Raw genomic sequence first — 12955 nt, forward strand, 5'->3', positions numbered from 1 at the left:
AATGTTCAGTGATGATACAGGTTTCTGTTTTTGAAACAATACCCCATTCTCTTATTTTAAATCTTTTGATAGATATATTTTTGTTTTTGAAAACTTAATGTATTTAATTCGAAATCCGAATGAGCAGTTTTTCAGTTATTGAGATCTTTATACTGAGAATAATAAAACTTAAAATGGTTTTACAAAAATATTAGTTAAACAGAATATTGGGTATTTGGATTGAGAGTTTATAATACTAAACCATTTTTAAAAATAGTAAATTTTGAAAGATAAACATTTAAAATACACATCTTTATTATATTAAAGGACAATACATCGTTAATGCGTTTTTCTAATTTTCACAAAAATATGTCTGATTATTCGTGTAGTTTATAATAATATTATGAATTATTTGATATCCGTCGCTTATAATATTTTACGTATCTGCCATTGAAATGGTTTGTAGACAGTTATTATGGTGGTAAATATTAACTGAAATATGTATATATATTCATGCAGACATTACATCTGCACACAATAACACGCACTGTGATGACTGATGTAGTGGTGTGACCTGATTGAAATGGATTAAACACGAGAAATAACTGTTGTAGAGTAATGTTCAACTGTAAACACATTAACTAAACGATTTATGTTATTGAATATTTTATATATCATCTAAACTGCATGCCATGCATTCCAAATTTATATTGTTGTAGTGTTTATAAAATGCAGTTGGGCTATGTATTATTTTGCACACATAGAATTTATAATAATTTGCAAAAAACATAATCATTCATATATTACGAATAAGTATTTTAACGGTTTTTTCGTTATTGATTTATTTGGCATTTAAATTATAATTTTCTGAAATGATTAATCGTTGTATATTGTGTTTTGTTAATAATATTTACTTTCATATTATTTTACTATGACATTTTAGACTTTTCACTAGACTACACATTTTAAAAGCTTAATTATTATTTTTGTATTAACAATTCAAAATGAAAGTGTACAAACGCAAAACCATAACAACATTCTTTTACACTTAATGTATTGTAGGAGAAACTTTTAGTGAAAAAAAGAAAAATATGATATATATATTATTGTCATAATGTTATGTCTCTTTTGTTACGGTTACACAAGTAAAAAGGCTTGTACATTTATTTATACATTAGAGTACCTATAGAATAAGGTTACATTTTACAAGATCTTATACCTAATTGTATTTTCAATAAACAGACTTTTATTTAATGATATTATGAAAGATATTACATTTTTAATGATAAAAACTATACTAAAAAGTACGCGTTGTTGTAAACATACGACATATAATTGTGTTCGGACGATATATACATTTTATTCTTCGGTTCTTCGATATGAATCTATTAAGTGTAATAATTTGAAAAAAAACTAAATTTGAGGTGTATGCATTATTTGTATGCACATACATAATTTTTTATACATTTTACCAACTCGATAGTAAAATACTTAAATAATTAAACTATGATCTTGTGCGAAGTTAACTTGTATTTTTTTTTATTTTTTTTTTTTTAATCGTCTCTGTTTGTATAATACAGTATAGTAGTATTATTATTATACTTTTCGAAAAAATGTTAAAACCATCGCATTCAAAAATAAACCTAAACGTAGTTCTATTTGCTATAGTGTTTATAGTAAGTTTTTTTAAAATTCTAAGTGCTCGTAAAAATAATTTATGACTAAAGATTTTGAAAATATATTGAATATTGTAGAAGTAATATCGTTCAAATAAAAATTTTGCCTTTGTACCCAACATAACATACTAAATCAAAACATATACATACCTACAACAAATTATTAATTATATCGGTGTTAGATTATTTTGAAGATTCAGTCAATTTAATCATAATAATTTTTACTTAGAGCAAAACTAAAAATTATAATATGCGGAGTAATTCAATTTTAAATCGATATATTGTAAAATTTGGTATGTTTAAGAAAATTTTTTTAACATTATTAATGAAATAAACTACAGTTTTTAATAAGAATTTGAATTGATTTTAATTATTATTACAATGTATTAAAGGCGTAAAATTGTTTAGCCTATTTTTTAAACACTTATTTTCAAACAACGCAAAATTCATATTAAATTTGAAATCCATCTACACACTTATGTATGTAAATTATGTAGCCTAAGCAAAACGCCGAATAGCGTATATAAGATAATATTTATTAGAGGTAATTAGTAATAATATACTCCAAATGATAATATTATAAAATATAATCAAAAATTACAACTATTAATGATAAACTGGAAACATTAAACCATTTCACAACCGCACACTACACTTGAATAAGCTCAAGCGTCTCAGACTATTCGCAATTGAAACAACGATAAGTTATAAGACAAACGGATTTTATTTTCCAAAATGTCTATAGCTTTTTTCAAAATGTTTTTGATACGCGTGTACATAATGTGGCATACATTAAAATCAACACGGTGAAAATTATTGCACCAGTCAATATATTGACATTTGTTCACTAGCGGTCAGTTCAAAGTGACACTGTGACAGTAAACGCAATTAGACGTCATTATAAACGTTATAATTGCTTATTGACAAGACGATGGTGAAACACAAATCAATTCATTATTGTTAGCATGTGAACGGGTGCACGACTACGTTCCTACAACGTTGTGATGGGGTAAATCGAGTACCCAAACATTGACGGAGCACAATGGTAGAACCTATACATATTATAATCAGTTTTCGATGCGTATTATAATGTTATTACATTTTCGGTGTATGTATAATGTATAATACACCCGAAGACAAGTTTTAAATGTCAAATATCACGAGCAGCCGGAAACTCGTTATTGCACGAACTTCGTATTCACGACGACTTATAAGTCTATATATCACGATATGACTTACAATTCATCCGCATAAAAAATAATATGATATATTGTTATTTTCATTTGGTTTGTGAGTTTATTCGGTTTTTTTAATTTTTTTTCAGTACCCGATTTATGGGCCTCAGACAGACGGCACAGTCGCCACGCATCGGTCGGCGGAGGCATGACGAACCAACTTGATCCGAGTAAGTAATTGCAGTAATCATAGTGGTTATCACTTATCACTATAATAATTAAATACCGTAGCAAGTCAATATTAATAAGTGAACTATGAACATACTATATTCACTCTTTCAACTCTCGCGCTCGTCATGCATACACTAAGGGCGTTTGCTAAGCTTGTCGCCTCAAATTAAATAAAAAAATTGTTTTCTTGTTTTTAACACTTAATTTATTGTTATTATATTATAACCATATATTTCATTTGTTAATAAATTATTTTTTGGAATTAAATTTTTAAATATTTTATGATGCCATACTATGTATTATTTTGATTTAATCGATTCAAAAAAAATTAAGAATTAGCGTGAGATAGAATGGATATATTCTCGACGTCCCCGTGTTTCTTATGAAATTATCTAGTTATTAACTACAATACGAATATTGTATTACGAGTACAGCATTGAAATTTGTTTTTTTAATCATCTACCTAATAACTAAAAATTAACTTAATGTGACTTACCTAATGCGCATTATCTTGAAATAATCACAGTGCAGATGTCAAGTTGATACAATAATTGGGTACATACAATACACGGAAGTTAAGCATTTTTGACCTCTACAAATTAAGTTATGTAATCGATCACGTTTGAATCTCCATCAAATTTAAAATGAGCATTTGCTACGGAGTACTAATAACATTATGGTAGATTGAGATACAGATTATTAGATTAGAGATATACACGAACGACCGATCACGAGAATGAGCCCACGAACTCGGTTTTATAATAAAACAATAAATAATTCCTTTTTGGTTATGCTAACCGTATAAACATTAATACGATATTCAACTCATAAATCGAACATATTTTTTACTGTAAAAAACTAGAGAACTGAAAAAAAAAATAGTAGTTTCTATAAGATTTTTGTAGATACCAGGTTACTGAAACCAGCTACTGATAATGTTATAAAAATTTACCTGAAATGTTGTATTTACAAGCGTGGAATTCGTCAATTTATTTTTTTAGTCTTTATTACACATAACGTATTTTATATTAACTAACCTTTTTTTTTCAACTAGCATCATATGATAGTTATTAATATTTGTCTCTGTCGTAATACACTGCCAACTAGCAGTATATTGTGAACCACCGGGGGTAGTCTCTATACGAAGCAGTTTAATTTGGTTAAGTGCTACGCAAACGACTGACCTATACCGACGAGTTTACGAATTTTCACCAAAAGCTCATTTTTCGGGCCAAATATAATATTATAACGAGGTGTGGCGATGATTTAATTTCGCTTTCGGCGGCCACGCCGTCATGCGTGTTCGCACGACAAAAGTTTTCACACTGACAAACTTTACACCCACTCTTCGCGTATATAGTCGCACACGGCTAAAGTTACACGGGCCCGCGTAGATAGGTTGTAACACTGGTATAGCCGTTATATAACTATGACCAGTGGGTATACTATTAAATTTGACATTAATGAAAGCGACGGCACGTTGTTTATTATTATTTATCATAAATAATAATATTATATAGTACACATTTTTTCTCGCTCGTCGGAATATGAGCTCAGCGCACCGGAGTCGTACACGGTACACCGCTATTATAACATGCCTATAGGCAATCTACACAGTTATAAACATAATATATATGTATATAGGTGGTAGATGCGTACAAACGAAAATACAAATTAAACATTTGTAATAAATAATAATATTATCATTAAAAGTTGCACTATATATGTATATACAGACGGTTTAAAACTACACACATATAGGTACTTTATTTTTTTTATGGATAAATTTAATTTAATTATCGTTTTATTGAAAAGTCGATGCGGGCAAACGCCCAAGTATTATTGTTTATTATTTTGAAAATTATTTATATAGGTACTCGAGATCTCGATTGGTGATGACTGTATTTATCAAAACTAATTATTGAAACCTTTTGGGTCGTCGTTATAAAACAAATAAAAAACTGAAAAAAAGTAACTGTATATTGTAAATTATATGATACTATATATCTATGTTATGTATGATACATAGTAAAAAATATTATATATTCGGTTATGCGCGTCTCGATAATCATATTGATGTGAAACACTGTCTTCACCCTGTACATAATAATAATAATAATAATAATAATAATAATAATAATATATGGTTCATATATCACAATATGACACTATAATACGAATCCATATATATTGATTTTTCGCACCGTCAATTGTCTTGTTATCCCGCATTGTTCCGGCAGCCACGTTATAAATTATTATACATATTAAACGCGCGTACGGGATCGTCTGGTTAATTATTATACGCATAAAAAGTAAAAATTTAAAGCTGGTGAAAGTTTGAACGTTATTGCGTCGACGTTGTATGCGCGGGTCTGACGTATATTATATTTGTGTGGCACGTGCATTCATTAATACACCGTCATGTTATTATAATAATAACTGTTATTGTTGTTGTTATGCGGTAATACTGTGAAGCCGAATACCTTGCTATGATATAGTCACGTAAAATTGAAGGGGATGTTTCTGTTTTTAAATTAATCTGATTTCAAGAAGAAGAAAAACGTCTTCATACATCCGGTATACGCGTGAATGTGAATCGTTTTGAAACGTCCGAGTCTATCGATAGAGTAAAGGTATATTATTATGATAATAATCATATAGACACCCCTTTTTTATAAGCCCATTTATGAACTATCTTATCATTAAAAAACAATTTTTATCGGACCCGTCGTTGTGGTTATTCATGAAATCGTGTCTTTATTAAACCTTACAAAATTCGACTAAAAAAAAGTACCAAAATAGTTTCAAACTGTAATTTTCATATTTTAACAACATGAGTAACACAATATTTGTTTGTGAACTACACAATATGTCACCTACCAAAATGCGTAAAAACGTTAAGAACATCATAGTATCTTGTGTTTTATGAGAATTTATTATATGTTGAAGGTAATATAAGGGGCTACCGGTTTCAAATTTTTGCTAGCCAACAAGTATTAGTTCTCTATTCGATATATCAACATAAAAAAAAGGATTTTAGCCGACCTAACACCACACCTTGATCCAACACATTTAGTTTATGCTGAAAAATATTCAGCTGAATCTTAGATTGTTGTTATAGAACTTGAATCTTAAGATGTTTTTTTTCTTTTACATACATGATGTATATAAATTTACATGCGAGCCGGAATAGAAGAGTATCGTTATTTTTGGACCGTTTTCATTTCAAGCCCGTCGCACCAATGATAAATGGTCTAGGGAAATAAAGGTTATACCATAAAGGAGGTGGCATATTGTACCATAGGCAATATACGAGATAAAAAAAAGGAATAAAAATCGGAAAAACCACAAGAAAAATAGTTAAAAATATATATATATAAGCCCCATTAGAATGTTAGTAAATGGTTGGCATTTTATTTTTAATTTAAATTCCGTGGAATTTTAACTCTTTGATCATTACTGCCACTTCCGTACCTATGCACGTTAATAAAGTGCAAAATGTTGTTCCAAAAAACCGCCAAGGTCGTTTCATAAATTCATTTTTTTTATTCTCATACATAATGGATTATTAATGACGTACTTTTGAATTTTACCCATTAATATCACTAGGTAAACTAACTAAAAGAAAAAAAAACAATAATATTTCAAGTGAACAAATTGTATACGTGTTTGGTGCACTATGTTAATGCATTATCGTAAAGATAATGTATCTATTGGATATACAAAATTTTAAATAAAATTACTGGAACACATTTATAAATTAATTTAAATAAATAAAACCTATATAAACTTAAAATTATTTAAAAATTAGCTCTCTCTCTCTATATATATATATGTAAATATGTGCATCATGTTTGTAAACAGTGCATTGTGTTTTTGTGGGCACATTGTTCATCTAAACTTTTTTGACAGCTTTGAATTTTTAAGATAAATATTTAATCAATATTCAAAAAATACATATTAAAAAATTGTAATAAAACAATAATAAAGGGATAAAGATACATATAATATGAGCAAGTAAGTAATATAGTACAGTACACATGCAATATAATTTTACAATAGACTATAACAATATAGACTTGAATGTTTACTTAATTCTTTTAATAATTAAAATCATTAAATTATATCATACATTTATTAATTTATTTTAAAACTTACTGGACGATGTAGACTTTAAAATTATATTGTAATTAACAAACAAAAGAAAATTTCACACCATCCTTGCGATGTGTCTTAGTATTTGCTTACATTCCCAATGTGATTATTATGACTGGGCTGATGATCGCAGAGAACTTTAAGACTTTGTATTTTATGTTTTTTTTAAACGTACAGCAGACGTTATATTACTTTGATAAAATTACCGTTGGTATTTAATACGTTTGAGTTGTGTATCGTCCATGGTATTGCTACGTTCATAATCCTTATTGTGTTTAATATTATGACTGTAATTACAATACTGTCAAATGAGATATTATTGTTTGAAAATACACAAGTAGTGTCAAATTTCAAATATAATTAGACATATCACATCATTGGTTTTCAACCATGTTTAGATAAACCATATAGGTGCCTGTCCTGACGCGCGACGTTTTCTGTGGTTTTTTCGTTAATCGTTAGCAATCAAAAACAAAAAACCGCTTACAAAAATTTTACGGACGCGATAAATGTATTTGGTACATGGTATAATGGTGTTGTTTCTCTTCTTATTGTTTGACGACACTTCTAAAGTTACAAAAACAAAAAAAAAAGGTTTAACATACAGTTTCAAAATATCAAAGGTGATTTAAAAAACGAGATTGAATCTAGTTGGTACTTTTTTGTATCAAAAATAAAAAAATGTATGGTTGGTTCTGTGCAAAATCATCAGGAGAAAAAAATGGTAACAATATAAAAAAAAAATAGTAAATTTAAAGGCTTTAATTTAAAAAAATATATTGTATTATATTTTAAATATATTTATATAGTATGTAAATTTAAGGATAATATAATATAATATTCGAATGAATAATGCATAGATAATAAAGATTAATAAAATATGTATAGTTTTGTGACTAATAATATTGGAGAAATTTCAAATACGGAATTATAAAAAACAAAAATGTAAATAATCGATATTATAGAAAGATTATAATTACACGCAATAATAAAAAATTTATTTAATCGATATTATAAAAATATTGTAATTACATGCAATAATAAAAAAATTATTTGTAATGTAATCATGGTTTTATCAAACAAAATAAGAAATGCATTTTTTAATAATAACTCACAGAGAGTTTAGAAGAACATTAATTATGCATGTCATGTTGTTTATGATTGACGTTAAATTATTAAAATATTGCTTATTTAAGTTATCAGTTTATTATGTGAATACACATAATAACTTATATTACCATTTTATATCTATAGTATATATTTTTTAAGAATTTTTAGTTATGTATATTGTACATTTCAATATTTTTTTATTTTTAATTGTTTTCCCATAAGCGTCGATAAAATAATTTGATACTCAGCTAAAAACCTTGAAAACGTATTTCAAGGTTTATCATAAGCTTTATTAAAACTTTTAACGATATATAGTTAAAGGCTTTTGTTATACCTAGTACTTTAATGTTTAAATCTTGATAAAAATTATAAAATTTTAAGTTTTTGTAATTTAAATTTGAAAATGTTATACCAAATTCCTCATAAAAGGAATTAAATAATCTAATATAATAGATTTAATAATCTAATAATATATAAATACAATTTTTTTTAGACATTTTAAGTTCAAATTGAAAAGATCATAGATATTACACGAAAAATAACGTGTTTAGTTATTTTATTATAAATTAAAAGTAATTTTCGTGGAGATCTGCAATTTGTACTTATATTATTAATAATAATAAAAAAAAAAAATAAACATAAACAATGATATTTTCAAAAAATGTATACTACACTCCTATTTACACAGTTCTTAGCTAAGTCGATATCAACTTAAAAATGAATAATAATATTATGTAAAAATATAAAATATAATGATTTATTTTTCTATAATCGTTGATCATTTAGTATATACGATATTCTCGGTAAAACCTAATTTAACTTACCATATTTTACGAACAGTAAAATAAATTACTGTAATAGCAATATAAATATTTCATAGAATATACATAGTAATGTAGTCTGACGGATCTTTTCGATCAGAATTGTTTTTTGTATGCAATGATTTATCATTGAATTCAAATTTAACCCATACATTACAGTGACTTATTCAATGATGAAGTACACTCGACACCTACTGTAGAGAAGAGCAGTTTCTTACTTTCTCTTTATTTTATTTTTATTTAAGTATAAATATTTTAATATATTATAATACATTAACATGTATCCAATAGTTTTATATTAAATAAAATGAGAAAATTATTATTTTTAATTTAGACATATATTAAATTTTGAAAAATATATATTCTATTATATTTCTGATAACAATAAACTAAAATTAATAATAATAATTAAAAAATAATAAACAACTCCCTTATTTAGGAGTTGATTATTTAAATAAGTAACTATTACTTAATGATGTGTGAAGAAAATATATATTATTTTAAATATTAAAAAAAAAATAAAAATACAACAAAATAATATTTTTAGGTACTTGTTACCTAACAACTACTTTTTTAGTAAAATGAAGTTGAAAATACAATATATTATGTATGTCTTATGTTATCTTGTTGATATTAATTAAATCATTTTCAAAAATGTTAGTTATTTTAATTAAGAAGCATGTAAAATAAACTTACAGCTTCTGTAACACAACCAGTAAACTGCTCTTTCAGTAACATCTACGATTTAAAATGATTAAAATGAGTAGGAATGTATTATACGTAGTTCATATTATTTAATTTGTTCAGCATTACCATATTATTGTTCAACTTTTTGTGAAAATAAAAATATCTGTTTATAATAATAAGCATAAAAATTTATTTAAAACAAAAATTAATGTCAATTTATAGTTATAATATCTATTATTATTTATACTAAACATTTTATAATAAAAAAATATATACTTAAAGCTTACATATTAAGATTTTCATTTATCGTGGAAGTTTTTCTTTTCAATATTTTATGTGGTTATTGAAAAATTATTGGGAATGAATAAAAATTAATTTAGAATTCAACTAAACAAATGTTTTTTGTGATTATTTAAAAACAAATTGATGAATAATGAATTATTTTAAAATTTTAATTTTTAATGTAAAAGTTAAAATAATTATGTATGTATATAAACCGATATGGTGCTGATAATTCCAAAGACAAAATTAAAGATATCTTAGTTAATTCTTTTGTAGCATATATTTAGTTATTTAAGTTAGTATAGAATTATTAAAATAAATCATTAAGAAAACATTTTAAAGCGCATTGAAAATTAAGAGCATGAGGCATGACGTACTTTGTATTAAATGCATTATTAACATTAACTAACTGAGTAAAACAAGTTTGTAAGTGGTATATTTTTAAATATATTTTACTATAATATACTCGTGTAGTTTTAAATAGTATTAACTAAAGGTAACCTAATCAGCTTTATTGACTATTATCTGTTTTCTTATGAGATAAAATAAATGGATCAATTTTTAAATTTAAAACCTCTGGAAAATATCAATGAGATTCTGGGAAAATATATTTAGGTTCATAAACCACAAAATATCAAACTACCCTAACTATTTTTTTGTCTATAATATAGAAGATCTTAAGACGTTGTGAAATGGTTATTGACATAAATCCCTCTTATACACTTTATTCGATTTACCATGAGCGGCTAGAAAAACATGGTATAGTAAGTTATCCGGTTAACTGGGTCTAAATAAGATTGTGTAAAAAGTAAATACATAATATATATAGCACTTCCGCTAATAAGTCAAATAGGGCAAATGACAAGCAGTGAATCAAAAGAAGAAAAAAAAATATATATATATATATAATAATAATAAAATATTAAAAAAATAAATAAAATAAATTGTCCAGTGGTGAAAATGCATGAACACAAATACGTATTATGTTATTACGAGAAATAACGATTCAGTCAATACTGTTCCTCGTCCACGTTGATTGCAGTTCTTAAGTGATGATGAGACACACAAGTCATACAAATTAAAATCCTGTATTATTTTAGTTTTTTGTTCGCGCATTTTAGATTTTCGATGAAATGAGGTTGAATCAAATTAAAAATGTATAAATAATATATCACTATATCCATTAAATCATACATAGTTGATTTTAAATTTTACAAAAAAGTTTATAATCTGTACCGTATTTATATAGCAATAATTTAACCATTATTTTATGAACCTATATTCGAAGAATTGAAATTATTTCCACGATTTTAAATAATTCAAACTTCAAATGCATATTATTTCATCTGAGATTTTTCAAAACTCCAAGCTAGGATATTATTATTGACATATAAAATGAAAAACTAATGTTTATTTTAGTACTAAAACCATGACTGAATAAAAAAAAAACTTAAATATGATACAGTGTCTGGGTATTGGACACATGAATTTTGTATTATATACCGTTAAGTTCACTATCAAAAATGTCGATAAGATATTAAGAATTCAAAATCATTCAATATAAATAATTTCGCGTGAAAATAAAATTAAACATAAAACAGTATTGTTGGGTTATAAAAAAAAAAAAAAAAAAAGGCCCATAAATAATATACAATACATAAATTACTAATTTAAATAGTGTTACATATATTATTAATGGATATTTCACCCTCTGCACCACCATAAAACGAAGAAAATTTAACAATCTAATATAACTTAATATTTATATTACTCGATTCATTAATAATTATCTACTTTATGTACATTATATATTATTATATATTTAATTATATGGAAAACGAAAACATTATTTAAATTAATATTACATCTCTATTAATCGATCCTTATTCGTATTATCGTATATAATATATTTATTGTATATTATGTAAAAATAATATTATCGTGGTTCCAGCATCAGCTGTGGTACCGCGTGTAAAAATGTATGACACACTTTTTGTGAATTTCTATAAATATCAAATATCTGAAAGTCGGCATTTTTTTCATTTTTTTAAGTTGTTTAACGTATCGTGATTTATTGATCAGTAAATCAGCTTTACTCAGAATTTTAGTTTTGTATGCTATTATTCATTGTCGTTTTCAAATTTAAAACGATAACACAAACATACAAGTTTTTCATCCATATAAATATTAGGCCTCTCTTCGCGTACATAGAATACACAGATTGATATTCTCCTTATACTTGTAATATGTGCAAGAACTTCGTATACAATAAATATTATCATTGAAAGTTAAAAAAAAGTTTTCCTAGAATAACTTAAGAAAAGATTTTTTTAACTTAAAAAAAAATATATTTTGTATTACACTATGGATAATTAATGAAGTATAAACCTACATAAAATACAAATATATGGAATAAAAAAAAAATTATATTAGCAATAAGTAATACATTTTCTCAATTATACAGATCAGATAATATAGTACATTTAATAAAATTTTCAATTTTATTACTTATACATTATACAATGTTAAAATGTTCATAAATAATAAATAAGTGACAAAATATTTGAACTATAATATTCACTGCTATTAGTAAAAAAATAATAAATTCAAGTAAATAAAAAATACATAAGTATTAAAACCTAAAGGTGGATTTCATCGGCAGTTATTCGTCAAAACAAATTTAAAAAAATATATTAACATTGTCTTTTTATATTTTTTGTATAGCATTTTTAAATACAACTTTTATTGAAAAATATTTTTAAAATATTACAAACATGCACCTCTTTACTATCTATTAGTTAATTGTATTATTATAGTGGTATTTTAATATCATGTAGTT

The 12955-nt window shown here is 25.3% G+C and overlaps 1 protein-coding gene across 1 annotated transcript in view; it reads left to right on the forward strand.

Annotated features, from left to right (window-relative positions):
- Positions 1–12955, forward strand: part of LOC113548353 (zwei Ig domain protein zig-8-like) — a 225881-nt gene that overhangs the window by 58107 nt on the left and 154819 nt on the right. Inside the window, exon 3 of the mRNA XM_026949195.1 lies at positions 2980–3060. Coding sequence (XP_026804996.1) covers positions 2980–3060 — 81 coding nt within the window. The remainder of the gene's footprint in view (positions 1–2979; positions 3061–12955) is intronic.

The sequence above is a fragment of the Rhopalosiphum maidis genome, chromosome 4 (assembly GCF_003676215.2).
Source record: "Rhopalosiphum maidis isolate BTI-1 chromosome 4, ASM367621v3, whole genome shotgun sequence".
In the NCBI taxonomy this organism is placed as follows: Eukaryota; Metazoa; Arthropoda; class Insecta; order Hemiptera; family Aphididae; genus Rhopalosiphum; species Rhopalosiphum maidis.